The sequence below is a fragment of the Vanacampus margaritifer genome, chromosome 20, assembly GCF_051991255.1.
Source record: "Vanacampus margaritifer isolate UIUO_Vmar chromosome 20, RoL_Vmar_1.0, whole genome shotgun sequence".
NCBI classification, from domain to species: domain Eukaryota; kingdom Metazoa; phylum Chordata; class Actinopteri; order Syngnathiformes; family Syngnathidae; genus Vanacampus; species Vanacampus margaritifer.
This window is the reverse complement of record NC_135451.1, coordinates 8,593,592-8,615,836: the sequence shown is the minus strand read 5'-3', so window position 1 is coordinate 8,615,836 and position 22,245 is coordinate 8,593,592. Positions and strand designations below refer to the sequence as shown.

General features: G+C 36.7%; 1 protein-coding gene across 2 annotated transcripts in view; it reads left to right on the top strand.

The window, feature by feature from the left end:
* LOC144040306 (partitioning defective 3 homolog) overlaps positions 1-22,245 on the top strand; it is a 284,979-nt gene that overhangs the window by 213,841 nt on the left and 48,893 nt on the right. For both annotated transcript variants that reach the window (XM_077554419.1, XM_077554418.1), the window contains one exon: positions 7,628-7,939. In XM_077554419.1, coding sequence (XP_077410545.1) covers positions 7,628-7,939 — 312 coding nt within the window. The remainder of the gene's footprint in view (positions 1-7,627; positions 7,940-22,245) is intronic.

Below are 22,245 nucleotides of genomic sequence, written 5' to 3'. Positions count from 1 at the left end.
TTTACCAACCACTTTTTGGATGAAAGGTGGTGAAATCATCTAAATCGTTGCACTCGGCAACACAATCAACTTGATGAAAGCCGGCAGTAGCGTTTGTTATTTTTCAAAATTCTGGCACACTGTTTCTAACGGAGCTTATTAACTCTTTGGAGTGTCATCAAGGCAGGACTCGAGCCTGTGGGGTTTAGTCTGATCTCTATCTGTTCAGTCCAGTACCGGCAGCCGTCACTCTGGCCTCTTTTATGCTCGTGGAGGCGCTTATCTGATTGGTCCCTTTTTAACAAGGCCGTAGAGACATCGCGCTTTGTGATTGGACCTCGTCTGGGTTGGAAGAGCTGCCTTTTCTGCGGCTATCACCCACGAGGGCCTTGAGGGAGGAAGGCAGAAAGAAAGAAAGCATGTGTGGTGTTGTTCAGTCTCTGACTTATCTGCGCACACGTTAGCCCCGAATCTATTTTTCCGGGCAAAGTGGGGGCACGCGAACGACAAGTTGACAATGTTCCCTCTTCATTTTATGCCTGAAGTGAGCTACAGTCTCCGTCTTTCTCTGCGGCAGCTGATTATGATGTCCAAGCTCTCTTATCTGCTCGGCTCTGCCCGGCTTCTAATCAGTGGCCAGCACTCCACTGTGACTCTCCTCGTCCCCGTTCCCTCCAGACCACCAAAGAGCATTTTCTCAGGCAGCGGCACATTCTTTTAATTTGTTGTCTTTTTGGACACAAAAAATAAAAAATAAATAAATTCCGATTAGTCAGCGATTCCCTTCTCACATACAATGAATCTCGTTGAGATGTTTTTTTTTTTTTAACAGTATAATGTTCCATCGCAATTCTATGTGTTGAATTAATTACCAATACCAGTACTGTACTGTATCGTGAATTTTACATGGCAAAAATATTGCCAAATATTTCCTAATTCTGGCACATTGGGAAAACATTAAGCGTTTATTCCTTCAAATATCTAAACACTGCGGGCTTTCTGTCAATCTATAAATGAAGACTGACTGGGGTGAAATAACTTTGCTATTAATTTCAATCAATGTTCCATTGTTCCGCTAGGCTTCCGTCCGCAATTCTAATGTATGGGATGTTTAATACTCAATTTGATTTGATGCTGCCTGAAGACTTACATAATAGCATAGTGTTTAAATATGTAAAATAAATAAATAATTAAGTAAAAAAAAATAAAAATAAAATAAATACAAAAAAAAAAGTATTTTTGTTTTATCAAAATATTGTAATTAGTATGTTTATAGTAATTGTTTAAATTAATACAAATAAATATAATTTGAAGTTGTTTCGTCGTGAGCTATTATTCCACTGTATTTTTTACTGATGTTTGAAGTTTTTGCCATGGGATAGTTTCAGTGCCGGTTTCGAGGTACAGCATCAAAATCCACATTTTGGTATCATAACAAACTAGGGCTGCTCAATTATGAAGAAAATATGAATCACAGTTATTTTGGTAATAATTAAAATCACGATTTGGACGATCATTTATGCTTTGGTACGAAACAAGAAAATGTTTACACGTAAAACTTATTAAGACAAATACAATTCTTTGAAACACTATAATTATGCAAGTTCCAACAAAATTTAATAAATTTATCATTTTTAAATAAAAAAGGTGCAAATGTATTAATTTGAACAACTCAAAATGAGGATTAATAATCCTGTTTTTACGATACTGCTGATTTTTAGAATTGTGGCGTGTAATAATTTAAATTGTAATTTAATTTTGATTAATTGCACATTCCTATGACAACCCTTCATGCCACGAATAGAAAACTTTAATATCAGCCAGAACGAGAGCATCCATCAAGTAAAAATAAATAAATATATATATACAGTATATATATATATAAAAACAGTGCCTCTCACCTACATTGAAAATTAAAAAAGCAAAAGAAAATGCTTCAAGGCACACTGCTGCCTTGTGCAAATGGTCAATCCTTATTGCACAAAGAAAGCATTAGTGTGCATAGTGGCCCCAATGTTATTATTCTAATTTCTAAGCTCCATGATTATTTTACTATCCTATTTGAGTCTAAGTTCCATAAGTTCAAAGGAAGCGCGAACTGTCTGACGGGGAAAGTGTGATTACGATCACAATTATTTTTGTGATTACAATTATAATGATTTTGATACCTAAGGCAAGTTAATGTGATTATGAAGACCCTGAAACCTGGACAATTACCTCTCATGATTGCATTATGCTATTATGGGCCAAGTGTCAACAGAAAAGATGGGCTATCTGGGAGTTTGTAATTCTGCACAGACAGCTGCAAGGAGTCATTTGCTGCACTTTGATTGAATTCAGATATACATACCCGCCCTCCATCTGTTCTTCACAACAATAGAACATGTTTTGATGAGGGTGCAGTGAAAAGAAAAATCTATTCAGTGCGGATGAGAAAGTCAAAGAGCAACGGCATTCTTTTTTCTTTTCTTTTTTTCATCCACTGCGGTAACAATGCATACTGAAAAGGCGGTCTTTCAAACTTCTAAGAGTGTTGACTTCGAAATAAAGTGCCCGGGAGTTGGCTTTCCTTGGTCCCCTGCCTCACTCCCGTTTCCTTGATTAAACATTGACAAATGTCTGCTGGTTATTTTTGGCTCAAAATAGCAATCTGGCGAATTTACCAGTCTACAGTAAAGGTGTAACCTCACATGATGTAATCTTTATGGAATATGCAATATCATCTTGTTTACATAGTGGATTAGTAGTTGTACACTCAGCCAGACGTTTACACTTGCACAATCTAGATTCTGAATTTACCAAGATGATGACGATGTTTGGTTTAAATTGACACGGTCAGAAAGTATATCAAGTATTTATTTACCAAATGTCATGTGAAGTGCAAAAATTGGACCCAAAAAACAGAGAACAGAGCTGGATACAGATGGCCTAAAAAAAACACTTAGTGAAGGAACCTTGACCAAGTCACTCAGTAAATCCAACGAGGACCAAGTCCCATTCAATATGACAGAATAAAGGCCTACATGACAAAATAAGAGGACCATAACAACATAATGACCCCGTAACCCAACCCAAAACACAGTCACAACACCAATACAGTGGATTTAAAAAATCCACACACCCCTATTCAAATGTTAAACTGAAGTAATGTGTTTGCATAAGTGTGCACACCCCCTATAACAGCAGTTGTGACTGTTCAAACCACAAATCACATTCAACCTCATGAAGAAGTTAATTTGTAGTCAATCAGAAGCATTTTAAATGGTGGAAGTTGTGTGATGACTACTGTATTTTACATAAGTTTGGATGCGATTGGTTAATTCTGAAAATTAGAAAGAAAGATACATCTCCAGTTTTAGGGTTTGCAACCACAATATATCAGTTGCTTACGTTTACTTCCCATTGAAAAGCTGATTTTTTTTTTAACTCATTTGCTCCCAAAAACGTATAAAAAAAAATTATATTTTAAACATTGCCATGGTCCCAAAAACACATTTATATGTTTTTTGTTTTGTTTTTAAAGTATACAAAAGGCTTTGATGCAGCCTTTGACCTGAAGAAGTCACTTAAAGCAATGGTAGTTATTACAAAAAACGGCCAACAGGTGGCAGCAGATAAGAGAACAACCAGGGCCATGTTGCAAAAAGGCTATTTTCCCCACTGTTTTAAACAGATTTGTGAATAATGTTGAAACTTAGCTATATTCTAATGCTAATTGCTGCAAAACAGAAATATACTTTGTTCCCGATGAAAGAAGAGACTCTAATCTTTCTTTTGCTAGGTTACATGTTTTTACAGCAATAGAACAGAATAGTCTATGGACCATGCAAAGTCCAGTAAAACAGACGGGAGTGAAGGGGGTTGTTTCAGTGAAAATGGCTGGGAGTGAATGAGTTTTTCCATTTGAATTGTGTAAGGTATAAGTCACACATATTTTAGGGTGGAAAAGGTGTTGGGGAAAAATACATTAGCCACAAAATCCTGACAATTGAACAGGGGTGTGTAGACTTTTAAAATCCAGTATATTTATGTTATTCTGGTTTAGTTTGCAATGCTGCACTACAAAAGACAACCAATTAAGTTGGGCAGTATGATTGAAAGACTACAATCACATTTCTTGGAATATCATAAAATAATACAGTATTGTTTTATTGTTGTTTTTTTTTAAAGCTAGTGTCCTTAATTCACACATCTTTTATATGTCTTAGTCTAGTAACCCTTCTTATAAGTGGTCTTTGCAAACATCGTGATGTGTTTAGTTTGGACAGCAGTTCCCTCAGTGTGCACATGTTAAACCATGAAGTGATTAATAGACTTTATTATGGTACAAGTGTGGGGGTTGCCTCTGAGGAGTAATTGTGAGAATGAGAAGTTGTGTAGGCAGGTTGCCCAAGGTTTGCTTTCAGTAAAGGGTCAGAATCTTATGAATCAAAAATATTTTATATGTCAATAAGTTTGTGAAACTGTGCAAGTGTTTACATTGTTTTAAATAATAGATGATTGTTCGCTCGGACTGCAATGAGCTGTTTACATGCACTAGTCAACTACTGACTTTTTTTGAGGGCTCCTTTTGCCAATAAAAGCTTAATAGTTTGACTCTTTCTTTTTTTTTTAATATGGGTTGTTGTTGTTAATGTAGTAATTACAGAAATGCCAAATTTTATGCAGGGACCATTGTATGTCAAACTTAAAAATAAATAAAAAAACACAATAATAATAATAAAATATAAATACTGACAGTGGGTGAAAATACTTTGGTATATTGGCCATATTGATCTCCTCTTATTAAAGTACTCGGGGGTGGTGTAACATACTTTTTTTACACGGGGAGTTATTGTTAATGTAGTAATTACAAAAATAAATAGATAAAAAAAGACCCTGCTTTTTGTGTTCAAATTTAAATATATCATTGCCAAATTACAATCCTGAAAAAGCTGAATTTGCAAATGCCAAACCATATGCAGGGTCCATTGTATGTCAAATGTAAAAAATAAATAAATAAACATAATAAATACTACTACTACTACTAATAATAATAATAATCATATTTAAAAAATCAAATAAATAAATAAATAAAAATACTGACAGTGGGCGAAAAATTTGATATTTTGACCCGCTCTTATTAAAGTACTCGGGGGGGGAAATTGACTGACTTTTTTTTTTTACATGGGGAGTTATTGTTAATGTAGTAATTACAGAAATAAATACTGTAAATAAAAAAGACCCTCCTTTTGTGTTCAAATTTAAATTTATTTTTGCCAAGTTACAATCCTGAAAAAGCTGAATTTGCAAATGCCAAACCGTATGCATGGTCCATTGCATGTCAAACATTAAAATAAATTAATAATAATAATAATAATAATAATAATAATAATAAATAAATAAATAAATAAATAAAAATACTGACAGTGGGCAAAAATACTTTGATATATTTGCTATTTTGATCCCCCTTATTAAAGTACTCAGGGAAAAAAACTCCCTGCAGGAAAGTCTCTTTGAGCCTTGTGTCATCAGTCCAGGCAAGGCCATTATTTCATTACAAATGTCAACGTTGTCATTTTTATGAATCTGATTAGTTCATACAACGCCAGAGGGTTGGGGCCCGGGTCCCCGCGGACTTCCATGAACCTCCGCTAACATTATTTTCTCGTCCTTCCTGGCAGAGATCAGGCATCGCTTCAGCCAGATGGCAGGTGAAAGGGATTTGGGGAATTGTTTTTTCTAGCTTTGAGACATAGTTTATGTCCCTTCATAGTGTCCCCTGAACAGGTGTACACGTGAGTGTGCTGTTAGTTAATGATTTCCACATTGTACCTAAACTGTGGTCATGTAGAACCTATATGTTAATGCGCGGCAGATGACTGCATATCATGCGACGTCACATCAGGCCTCCATCAAAATTTAATTCTGAGCAAATGGGTTGTGGGATGGCTCGAAATAAATAAGGCGGTCTATGAGTAGGATGTGGGAATTGGGTTAATCCGTCACTGAAAAATGGTGATTGTTTGAAATATGATTACTGTTATTAAAATACAGACATGGAGGACCGAGAAAGGCTGGAGGGGATGTTTCAAACATGTCAATCATCTGGGAGCAGCCAGGGGGGAGGCGGGGCGGTGGATGTCAGAGGTCGTTTATGACCTAAGGTAATAGGGATGTGTTGCGCCAGTGGGAGGTAGCGCCCTCGTGTCCATTTGCGCAGATGTGTGCGCGACCCCACGACAGGGATGCCACATCTGGAACCGGTGAGCGGCCGGGTGGCTGCTGTTAAAATCCCTGCAGTGGGAGGTCAACCTTCACCCTGCTCCTCAAATGCCAGCTCTCCACACTTCCTTGCAGCAGCATCATCGTTCTGTTAGCTGCTTACTATCACCTATCACATATGCATTAGGGCTCCGTCCCAATTCCTGACTTCAACCTCAAAATGTCATATGTCGGTAGTGTGGTTCACCGTGGATACCATGTCATGATTAAGTGATTATGCAGGTATAGCCAATAGATGTTACCTGTCTGTATATGTGCCAAGGTTATTTTAGTTAACAGGAAACTAATTAAATAATTAACACAACAAAAACAAAAAAAAGAAGTTTCCGTTACTAAAATAAAAACGAAAATGCTTTTAAAAAATGGAAACTAATTGAAAATACATTTTAGGATTGCAAAACTAATGAAAATTAACTATATTTAATTAATGAATTAATAATAAAAATGTCCCTTTTTGCCTTTGTCAATTAATTTAATACATGGCCCTTTTGAGGTTGATTTTAAATGTATTGATTTTAACTTTAACTTTGTGTCGCTTAGAAACAAGGTCATCTCGCGGCCACCAATACGAAAGCGTCACCAGATGATGTCACTCCTAGGCAATATATATATATATATATATATATATATAGATTATATATATTTTTTTAATGTAGTTCACTGTACAACTGGGTTTTCTGCTTTTTAACAGGAATCTTGTAAAAAGAACTACTACAAAAAAAAACAAGAACAAATACAAATAAAAACTAAAACAAAGCATTTTTGGGGAAAAAAACTAAAGCTAGCAACACTAATTAAAGCTAACTAAATAAAATAAAAACACTCAAAATGAAATAAAAACTATCTACTTAATCTTGCTATTTCCATCAGGGCTTACTTCCGGTCCCCTGTGAATTGTGGGCTTCTTCTGTATCGTTCCGCCGCTGTGCAAATGGATTTGTTGTTCAACATTCCTAACCTCAAAATGTATCTGGATTTTGACAGATTTCGCAAGGTCCACAAAATATTGTGTTCTATTGCTATAAAAACATGGAATCTACCAAAAGAGAGACTAGAGTCTCTTCTTTCATCAGGAAAAAAAGTATATTTGTATCTGTTAACCGTTTTGCAGCAATTAGCATTAGAAATAGCTAAGTTTCAAATCTCTTATACTCTGCTGCCATCTGCTGGCTGTTTTTTGTAATAATTACCATAGCTTTAAGCGATCTTGTCATGTCAGAAGCTTTATCAAAGCCTTCTGTATGCTGTAGCTTTAAAAAAAAAAAAAAAAACATTAAAGAAAAACGTATAAATACGTTTTTGGGAGTGCAGGACAAATTATTAAATGTTTTCATACGTTTTTGGGTTTGAATGAGTTAAGTGATTATGCTGTTGTTCTCCCTAGAATCCAGGCCAAGATGCGTGAACTACGGGAGAAGCAGGCAAAGGAGCGGGAATATGCCGAAATCCAAGATATCATCGGCAACTCCACAATGAGCTCGGACGAAGAGCACACCTATGCTGGCATCGGATCTTGGGACTCGTCAGTGGACAGCAGCGGCTTGGAGCCTTACGGCACTCACCATCAGTACCATTTGCCTCAAGGTCCCCAGAACCCTCAGCCATCTTCCAATCTTCCCAACAACAACCCACCTCTCGAGGCACTCTATGCTCAGGTCAACAAGCCTCGAAATGGACGCCCCGCATCTTCAGACAGGCAAGTTGGACTACCTTTGCGCCTTTTGTTGCACACTTTCGATTTACATGAATGAGAGTGATGGATAATTGAAGCTTCATGAAAGCTTCATGAAACGTGTGATATTTTTTTGACTCCTCTAGATGGCACTGTTGGTTTAAAGACGCAGTGGGAAAGTTATCAATATTTATTCCATTTAAAACAAGGGGTTCATCTACAGGAGTAAAAAAAAAAATCGCAAGTGGTTCATGAAACTTCATGAAGCTTCATTTTCCCATCACTTGATTCAATGACTGTGTTATGGTTCTCATTCTTCCGTCACGGAAAACAAATACTGCTCACTTGACAACCAGCCGATACCAGAGGCAAAGGGGAAAAAAACGCAGGAATATTTTATCTTAGCGTTAGAATGTAATTTAATATCTCCCCCCCCCCCCCTTCATTATCCTTGGATCAGAGGTAATCCTCTCAGCCTTACACACTTTTTTTTTTCCCCGTCATGCTCTGTTTGAGTTCATCTTTGTTTCACTTATGGCTTCTATGTTGAGCAAAGATTATCTTGGTGTGCTTCCAATGCTGTGCAGAGTTGAAGTTGTGATGATAACAGGTGATTCAGACCAACGGATGCCCCCCATCCTACAGCCCATATAAGTCAATTACAGCAGAAATGACCTGATTATCTGGCCAAACTGATAACCAGTTCAATCCATGTGCTGATATAGGTTGAAAGATAGACATACAGTATGTTACCTCAGGACGAAAACCGCCATCTTACAATAATCTATTGAACGTTATTTTCCCCCCCAAGGCCGTTTTTTTACACTGCCAAAACTAAAGATTTTCCGGCAGTGATGGATATGGTTCTATTAAATGTCAATTCAAGCTGCGGGGTTACAGTACTCTCTTAAAAAGCAGTCTGGGGCTTTCAGCGAAAAACATTTTTCCCTGAGAGAAGTCTAATTGTGTTTAGTGTATTCCGATTACATGTATTTTTATTAATTCCCTCTGACCATCTGGCTAATGTTTTTCTTTTTCTTTTTTTTCCTCCCTTGCAAATGTTTTTGAATTGAAATCCAAACACATTACACTAGTTATTACATCGTCTCTGAGAGTAATTGGTTTATTAAAGCAAATAACTGAAAGAACCTGCCTTATAGGGTGCTGCTCGACCACTCGTCTGTTTTTGTAGTTTTGTGTGACGTTTAATTTCCACGGGTTTATGGAGGTATCAAAACCTCAGTGTTGCATGTTAATTATATATTTAGGAAAAAATAACATTTCCACGGGGTCTGAGACGTCAAAACAAATGGCACAATGTAGAATGGTATTTGCAAAGACTCAATTAGACATCATGTCATCTAGCTTAGTCGTCTGTCTGTGCCGTATTTATTTCTTCTTTCTTGATTGTCTGTCATTTTTCTATTTTTCGAAGTCAGTGATGGGCAGCTTACATGATTGAGGGGCCACAATTATTCACCAGCACTGCCACATAGGACCGCACACTTCCTCCTACCCAGATATAAGACAAAAGTTTCATCAGAGTTGGGCATTCCATCACTATTGACGGACTGACGGATGATGACGGACATGTGGTTAAAATAAAATGACGGACTGACGATTACAGTTTGGTTGCGCTTTACAAAATGACAGAACAAAGATGACGGAAGGTGCTCACTGATGAAAGACGGACCAGAAACATTTTGTAAAATGCCCACGTCTGTATTTCATGCTCAAGTGCATGTATGAAAAGAGCTATGATTGAGAAGACTTGGTTGAAGCGCTAGTGATATGTGATGGCTACCATCTAGAGGTGAATAGTGGTATCACAACTTAAAACCGGTCAGGAAACATTTGTATTGTGTAATCTACGGGCCATTTGTGCGTGGGTGTGAATCGCCAGCTGCTTATCCCTGGTTTAAGTTTTATACAGTAGCTTACAAATAGTCAGAGGTGGGCATTCCATCAATATTGACGGGAGGTCCATGAATTGTCAAAGACAGACGCCCATTTTTTTTGATGATTAGCGGGAGACGGGGAACTTCAAAACATTGACGGACTAAGCATTGCAAAATGCTTGATTTGCTGACGAGCGACAAATGAAGAATTGACTATTACAAATGTTTTTGAAATGTTGATGGATTGATGATGACGGAAGGGTTGGTTTTCTCATTTGCTCCCAAAAACATATAAATAAATTCTATTTTAAATATTACCATGCTCCCAAAGATGTATTTATTATTTATTTATTTATTTTTATGCTAGAGCATACAAAAGGCTTTGATGCAGCCTCTGAACTGAAGAGAATGTTTGAAGCAATGGCAGTGATGATAAAAACGGCCAGCAGGTGGCAACAGAGTATAAGAGATCAACCAGGGCTGTGTTGCAACAAGCTGTTTCCCCCCACTGTTTTAAACAGATTTGTGAATAATGATGAAACTTAGCTATGTTCTAATTGCAGCAAAAATGAAACTGATTTTTTTTTTCCTGATGAAAGAAGAAAAGAGAGTTTTTATAGCAATATAACACAATATTCTGTGGGCCAAAATCCAGTGAATTAGTCGGGAGTGAAGGGGATTTCTTCAGTGAAAATGGCTGGGAGTGAAAATAATATTGAAAAACTAAGACAGGACTGCATTTTTTTTTAGTCATTGGCTCACAAATGGGCATTGCAGCTTCACTTAAAGTGGAGGTTTTTCTTTTTGGTCCATTTAACTAATTAGAGTCACTTAACAGACCCTTGGATGAACAAATTAAGTCCACATGCCTCCAATTGCCTGCTACTGTTTATTGTCGTTTTGCAATTTAGCCTCTTTTGTGTTTTACAAACGAACATTCCTTTAATGTCATTATAAAATCATTCACCCATGACTCGCCCACAATTTCTAAGATGCCCACTAGTTTAACCTCTTCAGATTATAAAACGAAGCTGCAGCTGGATAAATAACGCGGATATGCACCTTTCCTTCTAATAGGCCTTCGCTAATGGCGTACTGAAGGGAAGGTCACAATGACTGTAAAGATGGAATGAGTCAGACCATGTCATATAAAGCCTTAGAGATCGTGCTCAGTCGGCCATATTATGTTTCACTGTTACTATGCAGCATCAGTCGAAAATAAGAGCTCATTTGACAATTTATTACCGCTGTTAAAAAAGTTGACAGAACCAGCCGTGTTTGGAAAATTGTGTCACTCAATAAAAATGAGGGACGGCAAAATTTCACTGTAAAAGTCACAGCGTGATTTTTTTTACTCTTGTTTACACAAAGCAAAATGGAATGACCTCATTTCGAGACAGGCATCCGAGAAGTTAACTACTCCATCTGCCAGGGGACCCCGGGGTTCGGGTGAGTGGCACTGGATGGTGCGTTTGAGCACGACAGCCTGACAGGTGCGAGGCCTCCAAGGCATTTTGGGGGAGGTGGGCGTGAAACAAAAGCATCACCTTTTGAAACGGTTATTTGATTGACTGCTGCTCCCATTACCCGACCGGATTCGAACGCGACTCAGTGAGAGCGAGAAAGAAGCAGCGGGGCAAAGCAGGCAGGGAAAAAAAAAGACACGCAAGCCGATAGAGCTCAGCGGCGCAAAGCTTTTCAAGTCCTGTGAAACTCAGACGCTCCGGAGAGCCGAGCAGGCAGGGGATGAGAGCGCAACAACTCAAAGATGGACACTTAAAGAAATACTTTTTTTTTTTTTTCTTCCCCCTGTTGCACGAGCCACTCGAAATTACAGTCAAAACCTTCAACTTGCATGGCCTTGAAATTTGATCATGAGGTAGCTAATGCGTTTTCCAAAGCGGATAAAAGAAGAGGCTTTCCATCTCTGGAGAACAGATAAAGTGAGGGTACCTCTCCTGGAAGATAGTTTGGGGTTCCGGGTGAGGATCTGCATTGAGACACCACAAAGGAAGTGTCAGTGCCTTAAAGCAATAGAGTTTATGCTATGCTACTAATTTCAACTAATGTGCAGCCATTCAACACATTTATAACAAAATATTTCCAATGTTATATAATGTAGCCTAATATAGAGTTTCTGTTACGACATTTCAAAATAAAAGCAAAAAAAATATTTATTTATTTTCTCTCTCTCTCTCTCTCTAATTTCTACATTATTTTACCAATTCAAAGCAATCTAACTTTAAACTGTTCCGATTTTTTTTAGCCCAAATTTCTAAATGAAAATAAAACAAATCACTCTAATTTCTACTCTTTTTTTTTTTTAAATTCCTACTGCTATGTTTTTCAAAATTTTAAAATTAAAGCCATAAATTTCTCTAAAAAATAAAAACACTTCTGTCTGTTTTTGACCGATTCAAAAATTTCCAACTTTCAATTGTCTTATCTCTGCTGCATTTTTTTTCTTCAAAATTTCAAAATAAATAAAAAAAATTACAATCCCCCCCCACCCGAATTGCTACATTTTTTGACGGATACAAACTGTTCCAACTTTAAACAGTTTATTTTATCCTACTGCAAAAGTAATTTTTTTCAATATTTCAAAATAAAAGCCATACATTATGATATTTTTTTATTTTTCTCCTCTAATTTCTACATTTTTTTGACCGATTCAAACCATTCCAACTTTAATTTTTAAATTGTATCTCATCCACACCTCAAAATATTTTCTAAAATTTCAAAATAAAATAAAAAAAAATACTTTTTTCCCCCCTCTCTTCTAAACACTAATTTCTACATTTTTTGACAGATTCATTTCCAACATCAACATGATCAGCTTATTGCAGGTCATTTTATATCATTCCATGTCATTCAACATCTTTCCAAACACAATTTTTACAAAAATGACATTCTCTAGTTTAGTAATATTAATCGATTGCCATTGCTGAAGGCATGTCATTGTAGCCAGCTAGAGTTAAATCCATCACCGTCTAACTGGACTACTAATGCAGCTAAATAATAAGGAACACATGATCTGTGATGTTCTACCTCAATCAGTTGCTTGCTGAGCCATTTCGAAGTCAACATTTATTTCGTTTCCTCTCTCGTCCTTAGTTAGTTAATTAAGTCTACAATCAACAAGCTGTCTTTGTGATTTTTATTGTTTGTATTTCATTATTTTGCAATCAAAAGAAGATTAACGGGCCTTTTTGACGGCAACATCTGCAGCTTTGATTAAATTATACCTCTCAATAATTTATTGGTAAACAAATTAATCTTTTACGACCCATGCCTCTGTGTGAAGACTTAAATAACAGCTCATAAGTCTCTAATAAGTTTTCATGTTGCTCCCCAAGGGAGTAAACATATTGAAGCACTTTGCCTTAATGAGGCACAAGCAACACTATACTCGAGTGGAAAGTAACATTTTGTGAAGTTTTGGGTGTCTGTATGTTTTTTTTCCAACTTTTGTGTTTGCTTGTGTTTGGATAAATGATCTCAGTTTCTGCCATTCTTAGATGTCTCATCTGTGGTCATTTTATTAAAGGAAATTGATGTGATCGGGTATGTTTAGTGTCTCCTGGATAATCAAAATAAGAGGCCTGGACTTGACCGAATTGGCAACTGGCCATCAAACACTGAGTAGTGGAGATGCTTGTTTGGGAGAAATCTCATGAGTAAATGTTTAGATTTTTTATTATTTTTCTACTGAAGTTTTGTGCATAACTCAAATTGTTCGTAAACAGGTCTTTGGTAAGTCTCGGTTCCACTGTATATATTTTCCTAAGCGGTTGGGGTTAATTAACAAAATGGACCGGATAATAGTAAACGTATAAATAAGTAGGGATAGACGGGTTATTGGCTGGGCTGAATATCAACGCAGATATTCTGCATTTTCACGAATATCAACCTTTAAAAAAAAAAAGTGACGTCCCGTAATAGATCAATTTAAAACTTTGTTTACTTTACAGAACTATTTATATATATGTTTTATTATTTGATAAGAGATGCTGCCAATCCTGGGAACTCTCTGTACATGTTTTGTTTAAAATGGAACATTTCTGATATATACAAAAAAAAAAAAAAAAAACTTAATTTACTATTGACAATAGAGAGCTATTAACGTGTATGAAGTTTTAATTTTAGTTATTTTTTACACCAGTTTTTATCTTTTAATGAAAGTGAACATCGGTTATTGGCTTCTTTGATAACTAATAATCGGTATCGACCCTGAAAAAATATTTCGTTTATCTCTAATAAATAGCTAAGCAGTTTCCTTTTTTTTTTTTTTTTTAAATTTTGACAAGATAGTTTGTTTTGTTACTATTTTCCATGTTGGAATATTTTGCTTTTGAAAGGGAAATTAACTCATTCACTCCCAGCCATTTTCACTGAAGCAACCATCTTCGCTCCCGGCTGTTTTACTGGATCTTGACTGATTTTGCAAGGCCCACAGAATTTTTTGTTCTTCTGCTATAAAAACATGAAACCTAACAAAATAAAGATTGGAGTCTCTTCTTTCAACAGGAAATAAAAGTATATTTATATTTGTTTCTGTTTTGCAGCAATTAGCATTAGAATATAGCTAAGTTTCATTATTATTCACAAATCTGTTGAAAACACTGGGGGGAAAGAGCTTGTTGCAACATGGCCCTGGTTGATCTCTTATACTTTGCCACCACCTGCTGGATGTTTTATTTATATTTTTTTATAACTACCATTGCTTTAAGCGACCTCTTCAGGTCAGAGGCTGCAGCAAAGCCTTCTGTATGCTCTAACATAAACAAAAAAAAAAAATGTTTTTGGGACCATGGCAATATTTAAAATAGAACGTTTTTATACGTTTTTGGGAGCAAATGGGTTAAGTTGTGCTTTACACAAATAATGAAGGGTAAAGCATTTTTCTACCTGAGGTACTCAAAGTGCTTTAACACAATTTCCTCATTTTACCTCCTGATGATGCAGCATCAGGAGCAACTGACGGTTCAGTATCTTGCTCAAGGACACTTTGACATGGTCACAAGAGTTGACAACCTCTGTTTTAGGAGATGACCCCTCTACCACTGAGCCACGCCACCCCATGAATACGATTCCTCTGCATTTTCCCAGCTACTCACGGCTCACTATCTCGTGTGTAAACAACCATGAAGGATTAAAGGGGACGCATGAACCTCAAAAGCGAGGACACCCCCTCCCTAGGTTAACCTTGTCCTTGATGTCAGAAAATAAGGTCTTTCAGCTTTCACCCTTTTTTTCAGCCTGCTCTCCTGCTATGATGATAGCACAGGAGGCCTAATGTAGAAAATGTACATCCAACTTATCGCACGGGTTCTACACAGATAGCAACGTGTATCTCCAAGGCAAAGCAAGTGAATTATTTTCATGCTCTGTTTTCATTTTTATTTTTTTTCCCCCTTCCTCCCACCCTCCTCTCCCGCTTCAGAGTGAGGCCCCTGTGGGAGAGATGTGATGAGATGGAGCACGCGGAAAGCAATTTATCCTCCGTTTGTACCATTACGTTCATTTAAGAAAGCAAACAGCCTGCAAGCAGACCAACAAAGCGGGTTGGGGGGGGTGGGGGTGGGGGTGGAGTGTTGGTTGAGATATATAGACCCACCTCTCCTTCAACTCAACATCAAGTGGATCAAGCTGATTAAGCTTGCATGTACAGTATGTGTTTTATCAATACTTCCGATGAAAAGCCCGGAAGACATGCAAGTAATACCTAATGAATTTCTTAGATGATGAAAGAGAGGGAGAGAGGTGCGAGCGTAGAAATATGCAAAACGGAGATGGGAAAAACTTGAAACAAACCCCCGTGGCTGTTGAAACCTGCTTTGCTGATCAAATTCTGGCAATCGGCAGCTGCAAACAGACAGATAATCCACCAGTAGAAACGACTCTGGAGGCTCCCAAGGTTTGACAACCTTTGACGTATTCTGTTGCTCTTCAAAAACAACTATCAGTATCGGGCTGAAAACATTTCACAGGATTCTTGCAAATATGGGACAAACGTTTGTATTCAGTCGGTTACAACATAACATTATGTAGCGTGCCTGTTTGCCGACTTTGAGGTCACATTCGGCTTTTCACGTGATGGATAACCTAATTTCATCAACTAATAACAGGTCCACTGTGCTAGCATAGAATTGTTGCTTTCATCTCGCAAACAGGCGCTCCCATACAGCCTTTGCCAGAAATAGATCAGGTGAGGAAATTGATGGAGATGCGCGGCACCCCGAGCCCAGTCAGGAGCAAACGCATGACTCCCACGCCATCTCATGTTTCCTACCTTTCTCTCATTTCTATCTTTAGTTATGTTCTATGAGAATACACAGACGCGCACATGCTGTTTTGTAACGCGTGACCTGAGTGTGTCTCGGCTGACATTAAACCTCTCTCTTTTTTATTTGCGCACTGATATTTTAGGTCAAGATGGAAAAATGTACGTTGATGGATATGGAGGACCAAAACGGTCAAAATAAAAAATAAAAAATACATATGTAACTAAAATAAATAAATAAATGACTAAAAGTTTAAAAGAAAAAATGAATATAAAAAATAGAATTAAAAAATTAAATACAAAAAATAAATGGAAAAGGAAGTAAAAATAATAAATAATAAATAATAAAGGAAATTCAAACAACAACATATATTAATATATCCATAAATAAATAAATAAAAGTAAAAAAAACAACTATGTATATATATATCTATATATATATATATATATATATATAGATATATATATAGTTGTTTTTATTTCTGTTTATATTTATTTTTTTGTATTTAATTTTTTATTAAATTTTTTTATATCTGTTTTTAGTTTCCCTATTTTGACATTTATTTTTATTTTTTGAATTCCGTTTTTTATTTTTATTTATATTATTATATTATTATTTATATTTATTCATGGAGTTATATATATATTTAGTTGTTTTTATTTCCATTTATTTATTTATTTGTATTGAAAAAAATTATGTCTATTTTTTTATATCCGTTTTTAGTTTCACTTTTAGTCATTTATTTATTTAGTCATTTATATATTTTGTGTTCATTTCAACATTTATTTTTATATTGTTGTTTTTATTTGCATTTATATTTATTTTCTGTATTTCATTTTTGAATTCTATTTTTTATATCCTTTTTAGTTTCACTTTTAGTCATTTATTTATTTAGTCATTTATATATATATTGTGTTCATGTCAACATTTATTTTTATATTGTTGCTTTTTATTTCCATTTATATTTATTTTTTGTATTTAATTTTTGTATTCTATTTTTTATATCCTTTTTTTAGTTTCACTTTTAGTCTTTTTTTTTAATATATATTTTGGTCCTCCATAGATGGAAGTTGAGTAATATTCAAGTAAACTGACCTTTATTTGTCAAGGGGTGCGTAACCTTAAAAATTCTTACAATTAATGGTAATTGGTTATTCTTCAGTGATAATAGATCCCTTCTGATTTGCAGTGTTGTCCAAAAGCCAATAAATCGCGTCCAGCGGCTCCTTCTTCCACACAGTGTCCTGAACACAATTTTCTGAGCCGTATCTCTGGGGTGCAACTGTATCAAGAAGTTCAAAGTCCATTCTAATTAATAGCTCAGCCAGTGTGTACAGGGCAAGTAATTGAATTTCCCTCACCCACTGAGTTGGCGAGTGCGCACACACAACACAGCAATAGTTGCCTCTGTTTTAAAAGCAGCATCTATATTTCTGCCGGGCTGCACCATTGTCGTTTCCGATCCTCACGCCTTAAACACAATCCAATTTACAAATCGGATCTCGACGAGAGAATTTGTAATTATAATTTGCACTTGCATAACAGTTGCATTTAAAACAACACATGTTGAGTATTTATTATTTAAATCAGTGGTTCTTAACCTGGGTTTGATCGAACTCCGGCGGTTCAGTGAGTCAGTTTCAGAGGTTCGACAGAGGTCAATAAAGTGGTCGGACTAATATGTGTGATAATATGTATAATGGAAGGTGTGGTGTTCCACAGGGTTCAATTCTGGGGCTTCTGCTGCTTTCTTTGTATCTACTGACTTTGGGTTCCATCTTAAGAAAACAGAGGTGGTAGTTGTTTTGTTGTTGTTGTTAGGTTCAGTACCTCCATAAAGGTTTAGGACCACTGCTCTAGGTTGATGCAAATGTGCTGAAGAAGTGAAGAGGGGGAAAAAATCTGACTTTATTCTCAGAATCCTGACTTAATTCTCGGAATTCTCACTTTAATATCAGAATTCGGACTTTATTCACAGAATTCTGACTTTAAAATCAGAATTCTCACTTTAAAGTGAGGATTCTGACTTTCATCTCAGTATTCTGACTTTAATCACAGAATTCTGATTTTAAAGTGAGAATTTGGACTTTCATCACAGAATTCTGACTTTAAAATCAGAATTCTCACTTTAAAGTGAGGATTCTGACTTTCATCTCAGTATTCTGACTTTAATCACAGAATTCTGATTTTAAAGTGAGAATTCTGACTTTCATCTAAGTATTCTGACTTTAATCACAGAATTCTGATTTTAAAGTGAGAATTCTGACTTTCATCACAGAATTCTGACTTTAAAATCAGAATTCTCACTTTAAAGTGAGGATTCTGACTTTCATCTCAGTATTCTGACTTTAATCACAGAATTCTGACTTTAATCACAGAATTCTGATTTTAAAGTCAGAATTCTGACTTAAAATCAGAATTCTCACTTAAAAGTGAGTATTCTGACTTTCATCTCAGTATTCTTACTTTCTGACTCCCCTCCCACAATTCTTAGATCTACGTCACAAAGTCACTTTAAGTGAGAATTAAGTCAGAATTCTGTGTTTTCTTCCAGGCCGTCTGAATCCAGCCCTGTTCTCTGTTCTCACTTTGTGTTTTTTGTATTTGTCTGCCCATGTGTTCTGAATTCCGCACCTCTTGTGACACTTTGAACGTAAGGCAATTATATGGCACATTTTCGAGAAGGATTGTTATGAAGCAGTGACACAACAATTGAATCATGTTCACTCTTGGCAGAGTGAATTGCGTGACATTTACGAAGTTGATCTACTGTCAAAATCGTGTTTATGTTTTCAACAAGAGTTAAAATAACCATCTGGTTTTAATGTCAATGTTGACATTATGTTTTTGACATGTCACCAGAAAATAAAGCAGATCATACAAAAAGCCTCAGGCTCCTCTATGCGTTTCCGTTTGTTATATAGGCGCTACCAGGGCATTGGTTGGGCTGCAGGGTCTCCCTCATGCAGAATTAGACAAGTGTTCTGCTTTGTTCGGTCACCTGAGCCAAACCTGCTCGAGCTCCCCCGTGAGACCTAATAAACCCGTGTCGGGGGCCGGCAGACGTAGACAGAGTGCCTGTAAAAATGCTCTTAGCCGGTCGCAACCCAGTAATGACAGCACACAGACTTATTTGTCTGCTGTAATGGGACCATGATGTCATCGCAGATCATCCCGGGGCTGCAGGTCTCGGAACCTGGCTCGCTGTCAAAGAGAAGGCGCTGTTTTCAAGAAAATTGACTGTGTGCATGCGAGTTACTGCTGTGCCCTCGGTTTATGTCTGTACATGCTACCAGGAGCATTACTGAAAGGCATTTTCTGCATTAAAATATGGAGTTTTCCTTTCTTTTCTTTGGTTCTTCCTCGGGTCTCCTGACGGCCTCACGACTCTGGCTGGAAGTGTTCGGTTTAGGTGAACGGTATGGGATTTTTTAAATAGGTTTTAGGTGAACTAATGAATACACACACACACCCACATACAAAAAAAAAAAAAAAGGCGATGATGATGACATGTCAAATCGGTAAAATTACCGAATGAACAATACTGAGGTCTCCGGGGAAAAAAAAAAATAAAAAAAAATAAAAATAAAATTAAATTAAAAAATAAACAAATAAAAAAAAAAATATATGGAGTTGGAATTGAAATTGGTTTTCTTATAGAACTTCACCTTGATTGCGTACCATTTTTGATTGGCTAATTTATCTAACAACAGAGGAACTCCTGCGTGACTTGCTCTTTTTTTTTTTTTTTTTTTTGCCCCACATCCTCCACTACTGGTCTGTAAATGTCACGGTGAGAGATGGCACCCGCAGAACCACTTGTCTTTACCGGAGTGATTAAATATAAAGCATAATCCTCATCCTGCAGTTATATGGCGGTCATTAAAGGCTCACTGTAAGGCCAAGCTGCCTTTTACGCTGGATAATGGTCATGTTTTAGTGATAGTTGGCGACGTCAATTGAACTCTCCGTTGCTTTTACGACTTTTTGAAGCCAGTTGCTGCTCGTCCGTTTCATGGCGGTGAGGGTCGAACCTTTAATTTTCACTGCAGTTTATCTTTAATATGATTATTGTACGTACGTGTTTGTGTGCCTAATGTCTAACGTGTCTCTGATCGTTGATCAGCAAAGTCTTGCCAACTTTTCATCAAACTCTAATGTAGTCATGTAATGATTATCCGCAACAATTATTATTATTATTATTATTGTTATTTTTTTTTTGTTTGTTTTTGTTTTTGTTTTTATTTTTATTTATTTATTTTTTTTTTCTGGAGAGCTCAGTATTGTTCATTTGGTAATTTTACCGATTTGACATGTCATCATCATTGCTCTCTTTTTTTTTAATATATATATATATATATTTTTTTTTTTGTATGTGCGCGTGCGTGTGTGTGTGTGTGTGCGTGCGTGAGTGTGTATTCATTAGTTCACCTAAAACCTATTAAAAAAATCCCATACCGTTCACCTAAACCGAACACTTCCAGCCAGAGTCGTGAGGCCGTCAGGAGACCCGAGGAAGGACCAAAGAAAAGAAAGGAAAGTGAAGTCCAGCACCGACCAGACACCACCCATCCGCAACAATTATATTACGCAGACTGCATAACAAGAAGTTTTTGTGTGTGTTTTTTTTTTTTTTTGCTCATTAGGACATGATTATTCATTAGCTACAAACTCAAACTAATTTTCTTAAGAAAATATTATTGCACGGTTCATGCATGGTTCAACAGTTTTTGTAATCTGTTTTGATATTGACATTTTTACAATACATATACAAAGAAAGGTCAATAATGGCAGGGTTGGATGGCTTTTGTGTAGAATATTTTCACGAGACAAATTAAAAGCTCTGATCTCTACCTCCATCAAGCATCTCAACTTCAAACTTGGAGCATGAGGTTGTTTTATTGAATTGGAAAATCATCATCTTCATCATCAACATCGTTTTCTTCATCATCATCTTCATCATCTTCTTCATCATCATCATCATCGTTTTCTTCATCATCTTCTTCATCATCATCAACATCATCTTCTTCATATTCATCTTCATCATCATATTTTTCTTTATCAGCTTCTTCCTCATCTTCTTCTTCATTGCCTTCATCATCATCATCTCCATCCTCCTCCTCCTCCTCCTTCTTCATATTTTTCTTCTTCATCACAATCATCATCTTTTTCTTCATCTTCATCATCATTTTCTTTTTCATCATCATCATTTCCTCCTTCATCATCATCTTCTTCTTCATCTTCTACATTGTCTTCATGATCATCAACTCCATCCTCCTCCTTTTTCTTCATCATCTTCATCCTCCTCCTCTTTCTTCACTGGTAGAATTCTTGCAAATTTTTCTCATATTTACTGTAGGACTTTCCTCCCTCTGTTTCTTACCTCACCTTTTTAATAACATACTTTGAACAAGGGACCTCAATAAGCAATAATGATCATGAAAAGTAAAGCATTGAATCATCGGAACAAATAACGGGCAGCAAGGATGATGTATGACATGGTCAAGAGAGAGAAAGGGAGACACACTTGAGCGTACTATTGAATGGCTTTAGACTGTAAAATCCCACTGGCTGCATTTTCCCTAAGAGCGTCTTGGGCTATATCTGTCTCTCTTTATTTGAATGAATGTGGATTGAGGAAGCAAAGGTGCTTGTGTGTGCGCGCAGGCTCTTCGTCGCCACTAGAGACACGCACACACACACAGCAATGCATGCGTACTGTAAATACACTCTGAATGTGGAGCCTCCAAAGCTGATTAGTCAAACTTGTGATTTCCAATTTCAAACCCGTGACACAAATCCCACACTTAATATTCACGCAGACGCGGTAGGGCCCTTTGCCGTCCCATGTTGCCGCAAGGGTTGTTGGGTTGATGATGGGAGCCTGCTAATCAGCTTAGTTAAGAGGATGAAGATGAAGAAGGATGACGGAGAATGTAATGTTTCTTTATTTTGCACACGCTCGATGGACGCTCCATTAGTGAAAGTTGTCCGTACACAACGGAACATGGGGCAGCCCGCCATGCCTATAAAACACTGGCGGAAACCCTGATGTTGTGTATACAGTTGTGTGCCATGCTTTTTACACACCTGCCTTATCTCACACATTTTTATTTCAGAGAGCGAGAGTTCATGTGACTGCTCCGTC